At 41.1% G+C, this 24,128-nt stretch overlaps 1 protein-coding gene across 3 annotated transcripts in view; it reads right to left on the reverse strand.

Moving 5' to 3' along the window:
- Positions 1-4,472: 4,472 nt before the first annotated feature.
- The window catches only part of LOC311531601 (uncharacterized protein CXorf38), a 29,180-nt gene continuing 9,524 nt past the window's right edge, over positions 4,473-24,128 (reverse strand). For all 3 annotated transcript variants that reach the window (XM_084649117.1, XM_084649119.1, XM_084649118.1), the window contains exons 3-7: positions 18,492-18,614; positions 18,211-18,360; positions 13,599-13,781; positions 6,276-6,447; positions 4,473-5,640 (exon numbers count right to left, since the gene is read on the reverse strand). In XM_084649117.1, the coding sequence (XP_084505243.1) occupies positions 5,591-5,640; positions 6,276-6,447; positions 13,599-13,781; positions 18,211-18,360; positions 18,492-18,614 (678 nt within the window). In that variant the 3' untranslated portion in view covers positions 4,473-5,590. The remainder of the gene's footprint in view (positions 5,641-6,275; positions 6,448-13,598; positions 13,782-18,210; positions 18,361-18,491; positions 18,615-24,128) is intronic.

Genomic DNA, 24,128 nt, shown 5'->3' on the forward strand with positions numbered 1-24,128 from the left:
ACTTCTTGTATTAGTAATACAGACATTTAAGAGGAGAAATCTAATGAACATCTATGTCCCCTCTTGTCTCTCCTTTGTTCCCCGCTATGAGTGCCCATGTTCCCCCGAAATTCCAGCCCTTCACCCTGGTCTCCATGTTCTGGACTTACCTGTGGGCTTTTGTCTCCTGCCAAAGTCAAACCTAGTTTAAAGCCCTCCTCACTAGGTGACCAGTCTGCATTCAAAGCTTTCCTTGACAGGTGGGCCCCATCTCTGCTCAGCAGTCCTCCTCAGAACAGCATCCCGTGGTCAAGGAAGCCAAAGCCCTCCTGGCGACACCATCCTCACAGCCAGGCATTCACTCCAGGATGTGTCTGCTTCTGCCTGGGTTCCTACCCTTGACCAGAAGGATTGATGAGACCACCACGTGCTCCCTAACTCCTTCACCCTCACTCCCAGCGTCCTATAGTCACTTCTGATCTGCTCAGCGTCCTACCTCGCAGTATTATTAGTGCCTACACGGATGAACAGTATGGGGTAATAGTCATAGGGCTGGACGACCCTTGACAATACTTCTGTAATGTATCGGATACAGGTCCCTGATGCAGCACACCTCCTGTGGTGCCTATCAGTGTGCTCCTCTCACCCTGGGTGGTCTCCCCAGCCTGGCTTTCTATGATGGGGAAATACAGGCCACAGTGTCTGCAAATCCACACCAAAGCCTGGGTAGAGACTTCCATGATTGGGTTCTCTGGCTGGACACAGGTGCAGGTAGAGGAGCCAGGAGCAGTGTGGGCACTGCTGATGTAGCCTTTCCAAACCATGATTTTATTGTCTGTCCCTCCTATAAGATCCCTCTGAAACTTCCCTGTTTGCTGCTCCTTGGTTATTTAGCTGCTGGCTTTAAAGCCCCTTTCTCCTAGTCAGCCCTGCCCCCCTCATTAACACACAGAGAAAGAGTGAGCAAGGCTCAGAGGCCAGGAGGTGACAGCCTCGCTCATGCACACTCAGCTAGCTGCTAGTAGGCCTCTGGCCCCCACAACCACACAATTCCCAAAAGACCACACTGTAAACTTTAAGCAAACCAGAAGAAAAACCAAAACAGACAAGCTCACTCACCCCAAGAGTTAGCTCTCACTTCTTCAGCAACATCCCTCCTCCTGCAGCAAGAACCCACCATAGTCTGCAATAACCCCTATGCACAAGTTTATGGTCGCTGGATCTGCGTAAGTGAAGACTCACTGGCATTCGCCAACCCACTACCTTCAGGCTCCCCCTGGGCACCTGCTCCAGTGCTGTACACCACTTCTGTGGTCGGATTTCTCCATGGCACTTACACTGATGATTTCATTCTAAGTGAATATAGCTAATGTGGCAGTGGCAGATTTGCATCCATCAGCCGAAGATTTGGGGAAAGGCCCATGAGTGGGGCTTCACAGGGCAATGATACTACACAGGGTTTCAAAGCATCCCTTTGTTAAATTACCTCGGCTACACAGATTTCTGTGTTGTGCTTCTCACATGACAGATGATGGGATATATGGTGTGGAAGTTCTGTGCAACAATGCTCTGTTATGATAAAAAGAGCAGAGACAGTGGCTGCTGCTGTAGGCTCATTCATTACCAGAATCAAGAGACCCACATAATGTTCCTGCAGACATTCCCCCTTATCTTTTATAGACAGCCTCTGGTGAGATCAATCAATTTTTACAACAGCCCAGGGAGTGATTCTCTCCAGCGCATGCTCTCCACCTTATGCCTTAACTAGACTCTGATAAACAGGGCTCTGAATCTGGCTTGGAAAAGCAGCTTAAGGAAAAAGAATCTGTTAAAACCAATTTGAGATGAGTCATTAGGAAAACTCTTCTGGGACAGATGGAGGAATAGTGGGGATGACGCAGCTAGGGTGCATTTATGATCAAATGCTGGCTAATGACAGCTTTCTGAACATCAGGACTCTCCTAACACATGGACATACATCATCAGATACAAGACCAAAGGATAAAGAGAACCATCCTACTGGTTAGGAATCTCAAGATTCGTGGCACAATGATGAATTCTACGGCAACCAGCCTTGCCATAGCTATCCTGTTACCTACGATCACCACGCTCAACACATCACTTACAAATCTGCTGATTTTCATGGTAATATTCCAGAACACTGCATAAGCACAGTCAAAGTGCACGGGGGTGTCAAACTCAAATCACAGAGGGCCATGTTTTATTTTTAATTATGGTCCAATTATGGTTCATACATGTATGAAAACATACTCAATTCATCCAGTGAGTGGGGTTTGTACAAAACCAAGGGTAGAATATGGCCCTTATGTACTAAATAAATACAAGTTTAGCTTAGTTATTTGTTTAGTATCTTATAGTCACATCCACATCACTCAGCAGGAAAATACACCCACCCACCGGAGCAGTGCTGTTTATGTCCTTTATTACTTTTCATTCTTCATCTTTCTCAGTTTTTCCCTCTTCACCTCCTACGTCTGTCTCTCCCTTCTTCCCCCTTCACTTCCTTCCCTGCAGCATCAGTTCCCACCTCTTGCCCATCCACTAAGATCATCAGACATGAAAATGTGAATGCTGATATCTAAATGTAATCAATTTGGTGTTAACACCCAATGAGTTAAATGTGGGGTGGGAAGGTCACGTCAGTCATTATTTCAGGCTCTCTGTAGACTTACAAAATATACTGCAGCAGGTTACTCTATTTTCATATGGATGGTTTTCATCACAACTAGGAAGAGATATGAATCTTCTTGTTGTGGTTAAATGAAATCTTAGACTCTATAAACTCAGAACACCCACATGGGCCCCATAATTCCACAAAGAAAGGTGGGTATTTGATGCCTTTGCATTAGACCCTCGGTTTAGGGATGGGCAATATCCTCTCCTTGGCTTTTTGGTAATTTAAGCAATAAACTGGATCTGAAAAGAATCAGAACCTTTTTGAATTCTCACCAATGGATTTTGATGCATCAGGATTTCTTCTTGTTAAAATACAATTCATCACAAGGATGTTTTTTCACTCCACTGAATGTCATGTTACTGGAAACGAATACATTTCTTGGTTAGTGCTCTGGCAAAATGTATTTTGTAAATGTTGTATGCTTCATAAAAAAAGCAATTTAAGTGCTGTATTTCATTAAGAGGTTACTGCCTACTGAAAGGCCTTAGTGCCAGTATATTTCTATTTATGTGGTAAGCCCCTCCCTGTTAGTATTCACTTATAATGCTGGAGTCAAAATCGTTTGTGAGAATAACTGACAGTACAAAGGAGTCCATTACTACACTTGTATAATCTATTACAGTATTTAGGCCACTGCTGAACTGACAGACAATTACTACATCACACAGGAAAGCAAGTAAGCCCGGAATATCGTCAATCAAAAACCTAGCTAACGGAGAACTTCATCATTGAGCCTCAAAACCCTTAAAACTGCTCAGACAACTATCTCAAGTCCTATCTCAAATCAAATTTCTGTAATCCCTCTTCTCTGCTACAATAAAAAAATAAAATGTGCCAATTGTTCTCAAACTCAAACTCAGAACTGCAATTGGGAGCTCCTATTTATCTCCATAGCTAAACTTCCATTGACTTTATTGGGGGCAGGATCAGAGCCTCTCTCTAAAGTGAACACCCCTAGTAATTGCTGTAGCCAATATTCAACACAGTGTCAGATTTTCAAAATATTAGCTATTGTAGTGTAAACTATAGTAATAAGGAATATCACTGGCTGCTGGGAACCTCCAGGGAGGTGAGGCTAGGCTACCTCCTTCAGAGTAAATGCAAAAAAAATCCCCAAAGTGTATCATCTGCTCATTTCGCTTCCCATACACCTGTTCCACTATTCTAACAGGCAGGCTGGTAAATTCCAGTAACATCAGAACGCAATTGCCCCAGTAAGTAAGTAAGAAAGAAATATTTTAGGCCATGAAAAAGGGACAAATATATACATAAAAATAACAAAAACAATGAATCTGAGGAGAGGAGACACAAATATTAACATTACACATTCATAATATATGAATTTTGTTCCTTTTATTGATTGCAAAGTCTTTATTAAAAAGAAATGGTAGATATGAAGAGATTAAATACATTTATGTTGCTGCCAACCCTTTAGAGGGTACTGGAAAGCAAAATGTACCTTAACATTCACAATTTATAAAAATGAGGTTTTATAAAACTTAAGACTAATAGAAATGTTTCCCTTAAAAAATAAAATCTAACAAAATAGTTGCAGGGAACATTTAAGTAAAAACAGTGTCTGAAAAGAAAAACAACAACGTAGCACTAAGAAACTGAAGTGTTGTAATATGGACTGCACAAAATTGAATGGACTGCATGACCTTGCTGATTTTCATTATTTTAAAGAGAAAAGAAATAAAATTGAAAAAAGCAAAACATAAAAGGTTTAAGTGCCCATTTTTTAAAAATTACATCAGTTTAAGGAATCTGAAAGGACATTGATTTTAAATATTTTATTATAAATGTCTGATTTTAGTTGACCATGTGCTCTAAGTGGGGAAAAATTGGGATTGATAATCTCAACAAATATTAACAAAATTATGCTTTGCCAGTACTAAAGGTTTATTTTTTGAACGTTTTATTGCACTTGCAAAAAACGCTTTAAAAATATTTTAAAAAGCACAAAAAGCCAGGACTTTGCTCCATTAAAATTGATACTACAAGGTTCTGACAGCTGCAAATTTAGCAGAAATCCGGAATCCAATGTTCTCAGGGTTAAGTGACTACATAGGACTTAGCCCTGCAAAGCACCACTGAAAGAAACATGGATAGCTAAAGCACTGGTGATGAGCATTTTCTCAAGAACTGTGCAGCGATCTGCATGTGGTACTGAGAGATGTATGCAGTTTTGAATCATGTAAGCAAACCTCTATGGCCATGCTGCAATGAGCGCTCATGAATGGGAAAAAACAATCATTCTGTCAGAAAAGATGGGACATGGTCAGGGAACGGTATAAATCTGTTGTACAGTGGTCATTTTAATTATTTTAAGACTATTTTGCTGCCACCCTTAAGTATTGCTGCTTTACACAAAAGTGACTTGAGGAGCCAATGGTAAACTGAGAAAAGAGGGTGTTTTGAGGCCCAGCCACAGAAAGAAATGAAACCATATCGCTTACAGCCAGCTGCTCAAAGCCTCATGGCATATGCTAAGGACTGTATTTTTGCTGCCCAACATCCATTCCATTCAGCTTAATTGCCTTAATGGATCAACAAGAACAAAGCCGCAGTGGCTCAGTACTGCCTTCTCTCAGCCTTCCATACCCTTGCAAGATCAATTCCTTCAAACCTACAGTTTATTTCCTGGCTCTAGCTATGCTTCTCCACGTTCTTGAAATTGAAAAAGGACGCCGGGGGGGGGGGGGGGGAGTACATGACATTCTTCCAAGAAACAAAATCATCAAACCACAACAGGAAGTTTTGAAATTTTAGAAAGGCATCTCATGACAATTCACCCTTTAAGTTGGTTTTCCAAGCCACTGAAGAGGTTGGGCATATCCTCATTCAGTGAAGGACAGTTGACAAGTCAATCACTTACAGGAACTTCTCTTCAAAATGCAGTCACTGGCACTTTCACAAAAGTTGTTCTTTGGGAATACACTTCATTTTCTTTAATGAACAACCTATATTTAAACAAACAAAAAAACAAAACAAAACGCATCAGTGAATCCTCCTCTAATCAAGTGTTGCACTTGTTTCTTACTTTAGTATTTTTTATGGTTTTTAACCTGGTGGTTCCTAACCTGTGGAACAAATCCTCACCCAGATTATCTCTTTATTCCTTCTTTTAACCTGTATTTGATAACTTCTGTAAAGACGACTGAATCTGAACAATTCCACACCTGCTGAAATACAACAATTGATGGCCCTGACAAAATGTGTCCCAATTAAACAAAAGTTTCACTAACACTGTGCAGTAGTCACTGCCATTCATTATCATAGCCTAATTAGTTCCCTGGGAGATGCCCCACTAAAGCGTGTGTGTCAAAGAAGCACATCCTAATAAACAGAATTATTCTACATGAAAGTACTCTTTTCCTCAAACTCCTTTACAAATTTTTCCTTGTAACATCCAAGTAGGGTGACCAGACAGCAAGTGTGAAAAATCGGGACAGGGGCTGGGGGGGTAATAGGAACCTATATAAGAAAAAGACCCAAAAATCAGGACTGTCCCTATAAAATCGGGACATCTGGTCACCCTACATTCAAGACAGCTTAAGAGAGAGGAAAAGCACATTTCCTGGATGAGTAAACTTGCCTTCATCTTCCTCCTGATGGGGATATTCTTTCCCAGTCTCTTTCACAGATCTTCTTTGGTCGTACACCTCTTTTTCAAGGCCTTCTAGCCTCTGCATATCTGCCTGAAAACTTATTTGGAGATCACCGCTGTCCTTTAAAAAGTCCTTTGTCATCTGTATCCTATTTAAGTTCTACAGCAGCAGCAAAAAAACAAAAACGCATCGACAGAGCCAAATCATTACAATATAACCTTCTTCACAATCACACTTTCTCAATATGCATATGATTTCCACATTCTCCAATTATAAAAAGGCTTTTTTGTTGGCTTGTTTAGGATTTCTGCATTTTCTGGCCAGAAATATATAGTCCTGCTATTAGACTCATTTATTTTAAGTATGCAGTGTTGTAGCTGTGTCAGTCCAAGGACATTAGAAAGACAAGGTGGGTGAGGTAATATCTTTTATTGGACAAACTTCTGTTGGTGAGAGAGAGACACGTGTTTGAGCTTATACAGAGCTGACCTGAAGAACTCCGTGTAAGCTGGAAAGCTTGTGTCTCTCACCAACAGAAGATATTACCTCACCCATCTTGTCTCTGTATGTATTTTAAGAGCTAATTTATTTTAAGCTCTTTTTAGAGCAAAAGCTGGTGAGTGGGAGTGTAGCTTCAGCAAAACGAGGACAGAGAATATGGGAAACATGTGAAGCTGAAGGCAGGTTGCCTAACAATCCTCAGCAGAGAAGAATTTAAACTCAGGTATGACACATCATCTTTAAGATACTGGTCCACGTAAAGGACTTGTTCAGACCATCCCTGTGGATGAAGGATTTTTATCATGTAAGCAGATAAAAATTTGACAAAGGCAGGTGATCACTGATGGAAGATTGGACTGTAAAGCTGCCTCTGTTGATGAAGTCAGAACAGCTTCACAGCAAAACAAATCCAATATGCATCTTACCAAACCTGTTATGGCACATGCACCGTACATTTTACATTTAGATAATACTCCTGCCTTGAGTGTGGGGGACTGGACTAGATGACCTCTCAAGGTCCCTTCCACTTCTCTGATTTTATTGTCTCAGACTTGAAACTATACCCGTAGATTAATATTCTGTTAAAGTGGAGCCATGTTAACAAACAGCAAGAAAATTATAGCTTACGGTTGTTACAGTAACCTTAATTCATCTGGACTCATCTGTGTGTGTTCTAGCATATGCTAGATGTATTTGAATGTATATTCCCAGTTCATTTCTCCTCTCCCCACAAGCAAGAATTCAGTGCAAAGACGTAAGGCTATCTAAACTCTCTATTTTTTAAAAGCGAGGGTGAAATGAGTTAAGTTAAATTTTATTTGTAAGATATTGGCCTATTTGCAATTTCAATTGAAAAAATATTCCCAATTTCTGGCAGGTTCCCCCCCTTCATCGTGTGATGATGTGAGAGGAAAATTCACTTGCAGTCTTTGGTAATCAAGTCTTCCCGGCTCACAGATGGAGACTACGGGAGGCAGCTCATCCCAGAAGAGATCTTTTCAGATGGTACAAGCAACTGCAGCTCTGGGGAAACTCAAGCATGCAGCAAGAAGGGCCTGAGAAAAGCAATTCCCAACTCTGCCAGAGACCAGCAGGCAGCATATACTACACACATGCAAGGAAGCCAAATTACGAAGCCACTGTGGTGACCACATCTTTGCATGGCATGCAAGTTTAAAATATCTGACATAATGTTGAAGGATTTTTTTTTAAATTTAACTATTGTTTAGAATTTATTTGAAAAGGTGGGGTTCTTTAAAAAAATTCTCATCGGGTTAAGATGAGGATTTTTACATCTGGCATAGAGAAAAAGCTAAATTTAAAAAAGTTAGAAGCATTTGATGATGGGAGGAAAATGTAGACCAGGACAAAGGTTCTCAGACTATGTCTGTGGACCACCAATAGTGTCAAAATTTCAACCTGTGCAATCAAACATTTGGTGACCGGGCAAGGAGGGGAAGAAGGTGACCATGAAAGGCTCTCTCTCAAAGTGGACAGAAAAATGAGAGTTGGAAAACACCTAGACCAAAAAGATTAATTTTAAAATATGGCACCATTTTAAAAGTTGTATTGAAGGGATATTCTCAACTCAGTTTTGGGAGCACAGCAGAAGTGGGGAACAAATATGAAATATGGGACGTGGAAATGATCAGCAAAGGGCAAAAGTCTTTCCCTCTTTTTAAAATGTTTTCTTATGGATGCTAAGCATATCATGCATGCTTCTGGGGATGAGAAGCATTCAATTTATATGAGAATTATGCATGCTACATACTTTACTAAACAATTTTGTTTTTTGACTGAAACAGAAAGGAAAGCCAAACTGAGGGCATTTTTCCAAGAGGAATACTCAACTGCAGAGAAAATTTTCATTAGCAAAGTTCTTCAAAAACACTTGCAAAAGGTAAAATTGAGTTTGTTCAATAAAGATGTCAATGAGAATGGAAGACAGAGGATAAAGAAATGCCAAGTTTGTTAAGCATTTGTTTTACTTCCTAATTTACAGTGGAGGAAGAGAATGAGCCATGTACAGATTGATCACCATTTCCCAGAATGAGGGGGAGAAATTGCTGTGTAAATAACTGACACTGTTGAAAAGGTGGGCTATTTCTTACAACAGAAAAAGGAGATCCAGACAACATACTCTTCACAGAAGACACTGAAAAAAAAGATGCTAGAAATTACATACACATTGGACAGTATCCAGGTTTCAGGGCCAAAGTTTCACTTACTTTAAGAAAGCTTTTTGCTCAAGGTTTCACTTTAGGTTCTTTCCAGGTAACTTGAAGATGCAAGAAAGATGTAGAGGTGCTTAGAAAAGATTTTTAAAAAAGACACCCAACAAGTCTGGTTCTATCCCTGTTTAATCAAACCTGTTTAAAGCTTTTAATTTCTATTGTGACAAGCCAGATGAAATTTGAGACAGTATCACAAGGTCCACAGACCATCACATGGATTCAACCAGGTTTGTCCAAGCCTTGGGAATTATTTTACTAGTTTATTTCAATACCTTCCCACAGAATTTAAACAGAGAAAAAAATCTTCCTTTCAGCCTGGGTTCAGAGCCTTGTAAAAAGTAAACATTCTTTCCCCCAGTCAAGGCTTACTTGGAGCTCAAAAAGGCTTTGTGCAGTCATGGCTGCAGTCTGTTTTAAAACAAGAAAGAGCTTTTTAGATAGCATGTTTCTCTTCTTTTTGCCTCGGAGGAAGGTTCGTTCTCCAAGTGCTGTGGCACTCAACAGCACCTGGAAGTACCTCCCTCTTATTAGTATCCTGGGAAATTAATACATAACAACTGGCCCAGTCTGGTCACTCTGACAATCACTAGGATAACAGCAAGCTCCTGTAGTTTTGACTACAGTCAGTGTTAACCCTCTTTCTGCCAATCCCTGGAGAGGATCTACAGAATTTGTCACAGCTTTCAGCATGCTCGTGCAAAGCCTTACGTTGAGATCAAGGTTACATTTTTAAAGTTTTCTTGTAACTTAAATAGAGGAGAGATTTAAAAATTCACAGAAATACTGTCAAGGTAAGATTTTTTTTTTTTAAATAAAAAAAGTCTTCCCATACGTCTGCTACTAACAAAAGGTTAAAGTATTGAAAGCAAAATAATTTGAACCTAGTTTACTTTTCTCCTTTTGTGGTGTTTGCTCTCTGATTTTTACACATGTACAAAAAGGAAAATTGACTAGTCAGTTTCATTTTGTTTCAGTTAGTGAATACAATGCTCCTGTTTGCAAACATGGGAGGGAGATGTTTCTATTTTAAAAAACTAATTTTCATCAGAATAAAAAAAATCAATTTTAGGTTTTGTAAAAATGTTGTTTTAAAGAAAACTTTTTGTTAATTAAAATTCCCAATAGTGCTTCCTTCAGCTATATATGCAGAGGCAGGTTTTAAGACAATTAGAAGTTTGTGCTAAAAATCTTCAAAAGTTATTTTTTTTAAAATGCACCTTTAGAAATTCTGATAACTCAAATGTAACACCATTAATTTTAGGACAAAAATTTAAAGAAAATATAGAACATGTACAGGAGAAAATTCAGCAAAGATATCTTGCTTGCTTAAGGGAACTGTTCTATTCTAGATACAAACATGTAACTACTATTAATGCTGAAGGGAGTTACATAACTATATCAAAAGAGGACGAGACCATCTTGAAAAGCAGACTATATAGACACATGCATATCAGAGATCTTGTGCACAGATTATTGCCATGTTAAACCAGGGAAATTAAATGTATGTTGTATACAGGAAGGACAGGCAGGGCAGAAAAGGTGGGGGAGTAGCACTGTATGTAAGGGAGCAGTATGACTGATCAGAGCTCCGGTACGAAACTGCAGAAAAACCTGAGTGTCTCTGGATTAAGTTTAGAAGTGTGTGCAACAAGAGTGATGTAGTGGTGGGAGTCTGCTATAGACCACCGGACCAGGGGGATGAGGTAGATGAGGCTTTCTTCCGGCAGCTCACGGAAGCTACTAGATCGCATGCCCTGATTCTCATGGATGACTTTAATTTTCCTGATATCTGCTGGGAGAGCAATACAGCGGTGCATAGACAATCCAGGAAGTTTTTGGAAAGCGTAGGGGACAATTTCCTGGCGCAAGTGCTAGAGGAGCCAACTAGGGGGGGCGCTTTTCTTGACTTGCTGCTCACAAACCGGGAAGAATTAGTGGGGGAAGCAAAAGTGGATGGGAATCTGGGAGGCAGTGACTATGAGTTGGTTGAGTTCAGGATCCTGACGCAGGGAAGAAAGGTAAGCAGCAGGATACGGACCCTGGACTTCAGGAAAGCAGACTTCGACTCCCTCAGGGAACGGATGGCCAGGATCCCCTGGGTGACTAACTTGAAGGGGAAAGGAGTCCAGGAGAGCTGGCTGTATTTCAAGGAATCCCTGTTGAGGTTACAGGGACAAACCATCCCGATGAGTCGAAAGAATAGTAAATATGGCAGGCGACCAGCTTGGCTTAATGGTGAAATCCTAGCGGATCTTAAACATAAAAAAGAAGCTTACAAGAAGTGGAAGGTTGGACATATGACCAGGGAAGAGTATAAAAATATTGCTCGGGCATGTAGGAATGAAGTCAGGAGGGCCAAATCGCAGCTGGAGCTGCAGCTAGCCAGAGATGTCAAGAGTAACAAGAAGGGTTTCTTCAGGTATGTTGGCAACAAGAAGAAAGCCAAGGAAAGTGTGGGCCCCTTACTGAATGAGGGAGGCAACCTAGTGACAGAGGATGTGGAAAAAGCTAATGTACTCAATGCTTTTTTTGCCTCTGTTTTCACTAACAAGGTCAGCTCCCAGACTGCTGCGCTGGGCATCACAAAATGGGGAAGAGATGGCCAGCCCTCTGTGGAGATAGAGGTGGTTAGGGACTATTTAGAAAAGCTGGACGTGCACAAGTCCATGGGGCCGGACGAGTTGCATCTGAGAGTGCTGAAGGAATTGGCGGCTGTGATTGCAGAGCCATTGGCCATTATCTTTGAAAACTCGTGGCAAACCGGGGAAGTCCCGGATGACTGGAAAAAGGCTAATGTAGTGCCAATCTTTAAAAAAGGGAAGAAGGAGGATCCTGGGAACTACAGGCCAGTCAGCCTCACCTCAGTCCCTGGAAAAATCATGGAGCAGGTCCTCAAAGAATCAATCCTGAAACACTTGCATGAGAGGAAAGTGATCAGGAACAGCCAGCATGGATTCACCAAGGGAAGGTCATGCCTGACTAATCTAATCGCCTTTTATGATGAGATTACTGGTTCTGTGGATGAAGGGAAAGCAGTGGATGTATTGTTTCTTGACTTTAGCAAAGCTTTTGACACGGTCTCCCACAGTATTCTTGTCAGCAAGTTAAGGAAGTATGGGCTGGATGAATGCACTATAAGGTGGGTAGAAAGCTGGCTAGATTGTCGGGCTCAACGGGTAGTGATCAATGGCTCCATGTCTAGTTGGCAGCCGGTATCAAGTGGAGTGCCCCACGGGTCGGTCCTGGGGCCGCTTTTGTTCAATATCTTCATAAATGATCTGGAGGATGGTGTGGATTGCACTCTCAGCAAATTTGCGGATGATACTAAACTGGGAGGAGTGGTAGATACGCTGGAGGGGAGGGATAGGATACAGAAGGACCTAGACAAATTGGAGGATTGGGCCAAAAGAAATCTGATGAGGTTCAATAAGGATAAGTGCAGGGTCCTGCACTTAGGACGGAAGAATCCAATGCACCGCTACAGACTACGGACCGAATGGCTAGGCAGCAGTTCTGCGGAAAAGGATCTAGGGGTGACAGTGGACGAGAAGCTGGATATGAGTCAGCAGTGTGCCCTTGTTGCCAAGAAGGCCAATGGCATTTTGGGATGTATAAGTAGGGGCATAGCGAGCAGATCGAGGGACGTGATCGTTCCCCTCTATTCGACATTGGTGAGGCCTCATCTGGAGTACTGTGTCCAGTTTTGGACCCCACACTACAAGAAGGATGTGGATAAATTGGAGAGAGTCCAGCGAAGGGCAACAAAAATGATTAGGGGTCTGGAACACATGAGTTATGAGGAGAGGCTGAGGGAGCTGGGATTGTTTAGCCTGCAGAAGAGAAGAATGAGGGGGGATTTGATAGCTGCTTTCAACTACCTGAAAGGGGGTTCCAAAGAGGATGGCTCTTAACTGTTCTCAATGGTAGCAGATGACAGAACGAGGAGTAATGGTCTCAAGTTGCAGTGGGGGAGGTTTAGATTGGATATTAGGAAAAACTTTTTCACTAAGAGGGTGGTGAAACACTGGAATGCGTTACCTAGGGAGGTGGTAGAATCTCCTTCCTTAGAGGTTTTTAAGGTCAGGCTTGACAAAGCCCTGGCTGGGATGATTTAACTGGGAATTGGTCCTGCTTCGAGCAGGGGGTTGGACTAGATGACCTTCTGGGGTCCCTTCCAACCCTGATATTCTATGATTCTATGATACAGTATTCACATTTTCAAGCATCTTCTGTATCTCAACTAGCCAGTCTTCAATGCTGAAGTTTAGGAGTCCCTGGAAAGGTGCTCTCAGGACAGTCACATTCCATTCGATATCCCAGCGTCAAACTGCCTAGATGTAGTACTAAAGCTGGAGATTTTTGGAATATCTCTTATGCTCCTGGAGGGATTTCAAGTTTACTATATGGTAAACTGTAAGCCTGCCTTCACTTGGCTAGGCCTTTTCCAGTAAATATTGGTTTGAACTCAAAAGAGGAATCCTGTTCACTACCCAGAATGAGCCATTAACTGCTTTCCTTTAAATATCTGACTAATACATTAAGCCTTCATTTATGTTTTTTTAATTTTAAAAGTACCTCTTCAGACAGCATCTCCTGCTCTTCTACCAGAAGATAGATCTCTTTAAGTCTTTCCTTTATTAATTCCATCTCTATTTCACTTATTTGGCTCCCACTCATGCAAACTTCTGTTTCTCCTTCCAATCCATCTGGTTGATCTTCTTCCCCTGGTATATAAACAGTCCAATCCGATGACAGAAGCTGTTTGGTGTACAAGAGGAAAATGAAATAAGTGATTAAATTTAAAAAGGCACTCTTTCTGGTATCATAGAGAGAGCTCCAGTTAATGTTACTGTAATAGAGCAGCCCTACATTTTGTGGTTTCAGTAGTGTAACAAACTACTTAAACTATGCAATAAATTCAGATTAAATGAATCTGTAAATACTTTTCTATAATCTTTATCAGTGTTGCTCCTGAATACTTTTAGCTCCTCATTTCTATCACTGTACAAAGTGAATTTTTATGCTAACTTTTACCTTCAACACCACAAAGCAAGCACTTGTGGTGTCATGTCTTGATTAACCTGGTGCCCAGCACAAAGGTCTAGTGCTCTAAGCACATGAAACTGACATATGGAACACTAACTCCATAATTTAGAATATATGGGGGTACATATAAAATGGTTATTTCAGGATTTCAGCTAATTTGTTCCAACATGCATAAGCGATCAAACTTAGGTGCTCTTAAACAGCTGTCTGTACAGAGCTGGCTGATCACATGGTACTGGCTCTCGTATTCCATTGAGAGAAACAGCACGGGTGAGGTGGAGGGGACAAAAGGAAGAGCAAAACAAACAGGCTGGATAAAAATCTATGATTTTAGAAAAATAGATTACTTAAATCAGATTTTTTAAAATTTACATTAAATACAGATTTATTTTTAAAAAATAAACCTCTAAAATTAAATGTGAAATTATGAAATGTGTTAGGGTCTAAATTTACTATATTAAAATTAATTACATTAAATAAAAAAAATATTAAGCAGTACATGATTGCTGCCACGTTTTAAAGAAAGCCAAACCACTGAATTGGTGGTAGTTCCTGGCTAAACACTTGTAATCTGATTTTGTTGAAGTGTTAAACCAGCTTTTGACAACAGTAGCATCTTCTGCAGGTGCAGAGAGAATATCTTCTCATTTTATTTTATTCAGCTAGTTCAGTTCAATGATTAGTTCATTCAAAGTAAGGAAAACAATGGGAGTTGAAAAAGCATAAAAACTTGTTTTCCTTTTTTTAATCTATGAATAAAAGCTAGATGTGAGAGGATAGGATCTACTAGTTCTAAAATCTTGAAGGACATGGTGATCAAAAACAATCAGTTCAATTCACTAACTACAGATAATACTTCCTTTGTTTAATAAATAAATTAATTTTAAATGCAAACATATTTTGTTAAATTTTTCTCATGTATCCAGCACAATTAAGATGGTTTTATTTAACAACCCCCCCAATGCTGTTTTTGTGCATTTTTAATTGAATTTATATCTAAATAGAGCTCAACAGAAGTAAAAAAAAAAAAAAAAATCAATCTAGTAAATAAGAAATGCACCATTCACCATTTTCTAATTAAAAAATGTAAGTGTTAAGAATCTGAATAAATGTATATTAAGCTCTTTAGCTTAAATAAATGTGTATATATATAGGATATGTTCTTGATTAGCAAAAAAGATGTACCACATTTAGTACAAAGGCTGTATTTAGTTGCAAATCAATATGTTTTAATGCTTCCCAACCAGTAAGGCTCAACCTTTCTTTAAGAAAATAACTAAAGTATAAATGCAATGCAAAACAAAACTAAAATCAATTATATAAATTGCTTTGATTTAAATGAATCCATCCCAAAAAGGAGAGAATGTGAATAACTCTTTCTGAAAAGTACAAAGCATTTATCATTCCAAAGACAGAAACATAAATATGTACTTCCATACACCTGCTGTTACTTTTCATGTAAGAAATTGCTGTGGTTGCCTTAGGGTCTTTTTTTGTTAAATAAAACCATCTTAATTGGTTTTGGAATGGAAAAAAGACGGGGAGGTGGTCCATGTGATGGAGAATGGGAAAGGAAGAGATCCCTGAAATAATCTGTCCATCATGGTGTTGTTCACAATACAAGAGGCTGAACTCCCTTGGTGTGATGGTCATTATACAGTGCCCTTTAACCCCACTCATTCCCTTCCTCCCCCCCCCCCATTTTTTGTTTGAAACACGAAAATCAGTCTTGTGGTAGAGATTGGTGATAATGTGTATAAAGGAAGCATCTATGATAACTACACTGTATTGTGTAATTAAACAGCTCAGAACCAATTCTCAGTCTGTAGCCTCAGCCCAAAGACAGGACAGACAGGGGCTGTATCTCTTGGACATTTACGGATACCGCGTACCAAGTGTCAGAAGTTATCAGCTTGCTGTGTGACAGTTTTTTGGAATTTACACATAGCCCTTACAGGGAAGAATGAAAGAAAAGTTATTTGTTCTCTCTAGAGCCTCTGCAAGAGCTTGTTTAATGGGCTTTGTCACAGCTGAGGGTAACTGCACCTGTAGTTCCCTGTGTGGTCCAGCAACAGCATCCACATTTCAGGCTTACAGTTCCAGCCTTTGCCTTTCTTGGGCGGAGACAGACTTCTCACTCTGGTCAGAATGGAATATTTCTAGGCTGCACAGTTTCCTGTCTTCACTGTGTTATTCCCAGCAGAGACAGGCTGTCCAAGCACAATTGTTTGCTTTCTCTTCAGAGACTGATAAGAGCGATTGTCAACGGTTGTATGCTACCTCACAGCTCTTTTTATGCAAGCCTTCTTTATTCTTAAGGTAAAAGTACTACCGAGAAAATATATTAAATACAATAAAAGAGCTACATGCATGCTAATAAGCTCACCAGAGATCACCCCAACTGCACCATGGGCTCCAGGAGAAGTCCTTCAACACTTTACCAAAGTGTTGGATACAAGTTCATCACAGCCTCAGCTCAGAACTAGCACACAGTCTTACGTGGCCTCAGTAGGCCCAGTCTTTCCAGCCTTACCCTAAGAAGTGGGGCCCTCCGTGGACAGGGATCTTGTCCATTTGCTGGATCAGGAAGAAGAACCTGAGCCAGTTTAAAACCAGGCTATTTATCAAAAAAATCCTCTTTGCCTGGTGGTCCCTGGAGAATCCAGTTTGAACTAGTATATTCCAACCTATCCAAGGGGTAGCATCAAAGGTCTGATAAGGGAGGAGTTTCATTAGCATTCCCCTTCTGCCAGAGCAGGTGCATATAATTCCACAACAGCACGTACACAATTGAATTTTTAGTACAGTGGACCCCAAAGATAGTAAGCCTAATTCAGTAAGGTGTAGCTTAATTCTATAAAGTTCATTCAGGATATTGCAGAAAATTTGTCAGTCGGTCACAGGCTCAAAAGCCTATTTTAATAAAACCACTCTATTCAGTCCATTAGTAACAGAAAACAAGCAATATTAACAGTGACTTAAGCCCAGAAAACCCTACATTTCCTCTGATCAGGCAGCATGATCAATTTCAGTTCTTTTCTGCAGACCAATTCCTCAAATGAATATTCCCTTAAAACCACCTTCCCAACTGCTGCTTAAATCTGTTGGCAAATAGGCGGCGTGGCACAGACAGCCTTTCGTTTTATCCCCTCATCCCACCACATTGTGCAACAGACAGATATAAAAGTAAATACAGGTCTATATAACCTCTTAAACACCTGAAAAGCAGCTGTAGTATTTAATATTGGAACAAGTAATAAGTTGGATAGACATGCCAACTCCCCTAGGCTCTCTAGATATAAACAGGTAAGACAAGAGCATGTGCAGAAGAATGAGATACTCTGGGATGCAGAGATGGTATTTACGTAGAAGACAGAGTCAAGAGGGATATCTGCGCTGCATGTGAATAGTGTGGTCCTGACCCAACATCAGGAAGAGGATTAGATAAATAACTACTTCTAGACTAGGTACAAGATAGACGGATGGGGCAGACTCAGGTCTGTTGCTTACAGTAGTAGATAGAGGATTGCATTCAGAGGGCAAGTTAGGAAGATGCTGTCTCTTCAGTATAGAGGGGAGGGAGAGGTAAGTCTCTGAACTGTATATGAATATGAAGAGACACGCAGGTTAGTGTAACTACCTCATAGAGGGAGGGTAAACTGGAGAAAGGAGCATGGATGGTTGCATCGGAGGAACAAATGGCTGAGCAGCCCAGGGACTGGGGAAGCTCAAAGGTGGCATAGTCACCTCTGCCACACCAACCAGGTCTTGTGCCAAACAGAGCTTGGATGAACTGTAGGATCAGGGTCAAAACATCTGGTAGAAAAGGGCTTTTTCTGAGAATTGGCTGGTTCCCACTCAGCCTCACAAATATTTGATTTACAGTGGTGAGTTACCATTGACCCAGAACCTCCAAACACTAGAGCGTAGTGCTTCCTACGATGAATAGTCCCATTGACGTAAGGTATCTGACTTTTTTGGTCACATACAATGAAACTGGACATTTAAATAAACAGAGTAGAAAAATATAAACCTCCAGTGAAATTCCACAGACTTTTAGAAGTCCTTGCAAATTTCTAATGTACTGGATTATACCTACAATTCATAATAAAAAACTACAGATCAGAATTATTTCTTTTACCTTTTCTATCCGTGTACTAGCTGTCATAACTTCTGGAACATTCTGGAGTTCCTTTAATAAATTCTGAATCTTCTTTCCAAACTCTTCCAACCATAAAGAAGAAACTTTCATTTCTGAAGAATGCATTAACTCATTGCGGCACTTAATCACCTAAACAGGAGAATGAAGAAAAACAGCACTGCCACATTACGGTCATAGCCATCCTAGCACACAATTTACAGTATCTTACAGAATATATATTAATTAAAAATAGTTCTTGGAGATGGTCTGGTTGATTTTACCTCTCTGACTTTCTTCTGGTCAATTCCACTGAAGTGATCACACAAGTTGAAAAGGTTTAGAAGAGCAGCTGCATCACACTTGTCCGGTCCAGAAATATCCATCTGCCCACGAGGCATATAAGCCTACGTAACAGAAATGCATGATACCAATGTCATTTTTGGTTTCAGGAAGTACACAAATATGTGATTTCCTTATCTGCCTATAAGCGCTGTTAATGTTTCAAAATGATATTGCCTAAAGTAAATGCAATAAACTAGAACACAATCTCTACAACTCCACTTGCTACATTTGCCAATTAACAATGTGTTCAAGCAAATGGTTATTTCCTTCACAACCCTTAAATCTTTCCCTACTTGATGATTTGATTCTGCAATGAAGTCACAATGTTAAACTAACACTATAACATATTGTATAGTTATAGGAAAAGGAGGACTTGTGGCACCTTAGAGACTAACCAATTTATTTGAGCATAAGCTTTCGCGAGTTCCACTGAATGCATCCGATGAAGTGAGCTGTAGCTCGCGAAAGCTTATGCTCAAATAAATTGGTTAGTCTCTAAGGTGCCACAAGTCCTTCTTTTCTTTTTGCGAATACAGACTAACACGGCTGCTACTCTGAAACCTGTATAGTTATACACACTCATGGTTTTCCTACATCATTAGGGAGTTGCACAATTTAAAGCTTGTGTTGGCTCAGCTCTTCCCTCCATGAGCTTCTTTTGTGCAACCCTCCTATCCCCCTCTATTTCAGGGACACCCCAAACCTCCAACTCTCTCCTTCATGCCAGGGGCTCTGTGTTCCCTCCCACCATCTATACCTCCCAATTCCACACCCCATGTGAGGTGCTGTGCCCCCCTTCAGGGGCATCGGAACAGGGCGGGCCAAGGCCCTCCAACTTTTTAAAGTCTTCCACTTTTCAAAACGGGTCTGGACCCCTGCTGCTCTTCTGCCCCCCGGCCAGGTTGAAAGCTGTAGCCTGGCCTTGGGAGCCCAGGAAGCTGTGGGGACCCACCCCTCCACCTGTCCAGGGTCGGCGGGCTCGAAAGCAGCCCCAAACCTGTGTCCCCTGCAAAGGCAGATGGAGGGTCCAGGTGGGGGAGGGGGGGTGGAGAGGCGGAAAAACACACGCCAGGGACTGATCTCGGGTCCCCTCACCCAGGGCAGATGGAGGGGCCCAGTCTTCCCAATTCAGCTCCAGCTTGGCCAGGGGCCACGGAGGGGGCAGAGCTTCATAGCCCCACCACTTTTAGGAAGAATCCACTGCCCCTGCCCCCTGTTCCCCCATGGAGTAGGAGACAAATCATTCAGGATGTCAACATCTTAAACTGCATTGAGAGGCTGGGCAGAACTGAGACAGGGGAGTATTGTTACAATGGAAGGAGTTAATGGCTGCCATCAACCAGTTCTTTGATCCATGGTTCTCAATCAGGGGTAGGTGTACTCCTGGGGGTATGCAGAGATCTTCCAGGGGGTACATACACTGATCTAGATATCTGCCTAGTTTTACAACAGGTTACATAGAAAGCACTAGTGAAGTCTGTACAAACTAAAATTTCATACAATGACTTGTTTATACTGCTCTATATACTGTATTATATGGTAACGTGATGTGTGGATACGTAATGTATTAGACATGCATTTTATGTCATTTACAGATGTGTACAAGAACGTTAATGGAGGTTGAAGTTGTAGTTTTTAAGTGAGGTGAAAGTTGGGATATGCAAGACAAATCAGACTCCTGAAAGAGGTACAGTAGTCTGGAAAGGTTGAGAACCACAGCAATAGACCATAACGGATCTGGTTAAAGTTGCTAGGTCTGCTAACCAGATGCCATTTCACCCTTTTGTTTTTGTGATTTTCACCAAAATTGATATTCTCCCCACCAATGCCTAGAACATTCTTTGAAATTTTGCAATTGATCCGATGCGGCACTGAAAAGTTATCACCTTACAGACAAACAGATGTATCCCATCAAATTGAGCATAGAGCAATGCAAGTTCAGCCATTCAGGTGGGAGGTTAGTGAGTGAAAGGAAAAAGATATTTTAAATACACATACCTGCAATAGCAGACACAACCAGGAAGTTTTTTTGGGGGGGAAATATTACTTTTCACTTCAGATGCTTTGTTGTTCACGTGTTCCAGCATGACATACCACCCCTGTTCCCTGAACACGACCCAGCTACACTATATATGCTTCTAAACAAGGTTTGAAATCTAGAAGCCTCTGTTCATTGGCTGAGCCCTATGGGGGTGGGGCTATCAAGAAGGTCAGGGCTTTATAAAGCAGTGAGCAAGCAAACAGAGAGCTTTGCAAACAGGGACAGGAGTTTCGAGAGAGAGTTGGGAAGGGGGCAAGGTACACTTGCCATTCTTTAAAACCTTTAAAAACTAAACTATAATCAAAACTTATTGATTTAAACAAAAACCCGATCTTTAACCTAGGTAGCTGTAGGAGAAAATGCAGGCAGAAGCCAGCAGCAGAGTAGGGGCTATCCTGTTTATTGCATTCAGTGTAGCATGTATGATTACCTGCCCTGTGGGCAGGTGGCATATGTGTACATTCGGTGGAAGGAGCTCCTGGCCCTCAGAGACCGTGTATTGGCTTTGGAGGCCAGGATGGTGAAACTGGAGGAGCTAAGGGAGGCAGAGAGGTATGTTGATGAGGCTTTCTGGGACACTGTAGATTTGTCCCACCTCCAGTCAGATAGTCCCTGTGCTGTTAAGGAGGATGAAAGGCCCAGAGGAGAGCAGTCAACAGGAACAGAGGGAAACTTTCCCATAGTTGGGACCCTCCTTCCAGATGATGTTGGGATATCCTCTCACACTGAGGTTACCTCTCTCTGTGGGAGGGAACTCCAGTCATTAGGAAAAGGCAGGTGTTAGTAATGGGAGATTCGATCATTAGAATAACTAAATGATAGCTGGGTTTGTGATGACCGGGAGAACCGTATGGTGACTTGCCTGCCTGGTGCGAAGGTTGCGGATCTCTCAAGGCATCTAGACAGACTTATGCGAAGTGCTGGGGAGGAGCCGGTGGTCGTGGTACATGTAGGTACCAGTGACGTAGGGAAGGGTAGGAGAGACGTCCTGGAGGCCAAATTTAGGCTGCTAGGAAAGAGACTGAAATCCAAGACCTCTATGGTGGCATTCTCAGAAATGCTTCCAGTTCCACGCGCAGGGTCAGGTAGGCAGGCAGAGCTTCAGAGTCTCAATGCGTGGATGAGACGATGGTGTAGAGAGGAGGGGTTTAGATTTATTAGGAACTGGGGAAACGTTTGGGATAGGGGAGCCTATACAGGAAGGATGGGCTCCACCTAAACCAAAGTGGATCCAGACTGCTGGCACGTCACATTAAAAAGATTGCAGAGCAGTTTTTAAACTAAGCGATGGGGGAAAGCCAATTGCTGCAGACGCGCACGTGGATCGGACAGAGACTTCTCTTAGAGGAGAGTCTATTGATAGAGATTCTCTAGGTTTTAGTCAGGAGGACAGGATGGAAGAGGATAAAGTATGGGCGGGATCAGACAAGAAACATTCACATAAAGAATCTGACATCAGAAAAGGGCAGACAAATAAACAGTGACAAGTTTTTAAAGTGCTTGTACACAAATGCTAGAAGTCTAAATAATAAGATGGGTGAACTAGAGTGCCTCGTGTTAAAGGAGGATATTGATATAATAGGCATCACAGAAACCTGGTGGAGTGAGGACAATTAATGGGACACAATCATTCTGGGGTACAAAACATATCGGAAGGACAGAACAGATCATGCGGGTGGGGGAGTGGCACTATATGTGAAAGAAAATGTAGAATCAAATGAAATAAAAATCTTAAATGAATCCACATGTTCCATAGAATTTCTATGGATAGTAATTCCATGCTCTAATAAGAATATAACAGTAGGGATCTATTAGGAACACCTGACCAGGACAGTGATCATGACAATTAAATGCTAAGGGAGATTAGAGAGGCATCAAAATAAAAAACTCAATAATAGTGGGGGATTTCAATTATCCCCATATTGATTGGGTACATGTCACCTCAGAATGAAATGCAGAGACAAAATTTCTCAATACTTTAAATGACTGCTTCTTGGAACAGTCGGTACAGGAACCCACAAGGGGAGAGGCAACTCTCGATCTATTCCTGAGTGGAGTGTAGGATCTGGTCCAAGAAGTAACTATAACAGGACCACTTGGGAATAGTGACCATAATGTAATAACATTTAACATTCCTGTGGTGGGAAGAACACCTCAACAGCCCAACACTGGGGCATTTAGTTTCAGAAAGGGGAACTATGCAAAAATGAGGAGGTTAGTTAAATAGAAATTAAAAGGTAGAGTGAAATCCCTGCAAGCTGAAAGACAGACACCAAAATAGAGGCTCAACTTAAATGTATACCCCAAATAAAAAAAAAACTAAAAAAGAGCCACTGTGGCTTAACAACCATGTAAAAGAAGCAGTGAGAGATAAAAAGGCATCTTTTAAAAGGTGGATGTCAAATCCTAGTGAGGTAAATAGAAAGGAGCATAAACACTGCCAAATTAAATGTAAAAATGTAATAAGAAAGGCCAAAAAGGAGTTTGAAGAACAGCTAGCCAAAAACTCAAAAGGTAATAACAAAATGTTTTTTAAGTTACATCACAAGCAGGAAGCCTGCTAAACAACTAGTGGGGCCCCGGATGATCGATACACAAAAGGAGCACTCAAAGACGATAAAGTCATGGAAGAGAAACTAAACGAATTCTTTGCTTCAGTCTTCAGATGTTAGGGTGATTCCCAAACCTGAGCCGTCTTTTGTAGGTGACAAATCTGAGGAATTGTCACAGACTGAAGTGCAACTAGAGGAGGTTTTGGAATTAATTGAGAAACTTAACAGTAACAAGTCACCGCGACCAAATGGTATTCACCCAAGATTTCTGAAAGAACTCAAATGTGAAATTGCAGAACTATTAACTACAGTTTGTAACCTCTCCTTTAAATCAGCTACTGTGCCCAATGACTGGAAGATAGCTAATGTAACGCCAATATTTAAGAAGAGCTCTAGAGGTGATCCTGGCAATTACAGACTGGTAAGTCTAACGTCAGTACCGGGCAAATTAGTTGAAACAATAGTAAAGAATAAAATTGTCAGACACACAGAACAACATAAATTGTTGCGCAAAAGTCAACATGGTTTCTGTAAAGGGAGATCATGTCTTACTAATCTATTAGAGTTCTTTGAGGGGGTCAACAAACATGTGGACAAGGGGGATCCAGTGGACATAGTATACTTATATTTCCAGAAAGCCTTTGACAGGGTCCCTCACCAAAGGCTCTTATGTAAATTAAGTTGTCATGGGATAAGAGGGAAGATCCTTTCATGGATTGAGAACTGGTTAAAAGACCGGGAACAAAGGGTAGGAATAAATGGTACATTTTCAGAATGGAGAGGGGTAACAAGTGGTGTTCCCCAAGGGTCAGTCCTACAACCAATCCTATTCAACTTATTCATAAATGATCTGGAGAAAGGGGTAAACAGTGAGGTGGCAGAGTTTGCAGACGATACTAAACTGCTCAAGAAAGTTAAGACCAAAGCAGACTGTGAAGAACTTCAGAAAGGTCTCACAAAACTAAGTGATTGGGCAACAAAAT

The sequence above is a fragment of the Lepidochelys olivacea genome (genome assembly GCF_965140295.1).
Source record: "Lepidochelys olivacea isolate rLepOli2 genome assembly, chromosome: 1".
Lineage (NCBI taxonomy): Eukaryota > Metazoa > Chordata > Testudines > Cheloniidae > Lepidochelys > Lepidochelys olivacea.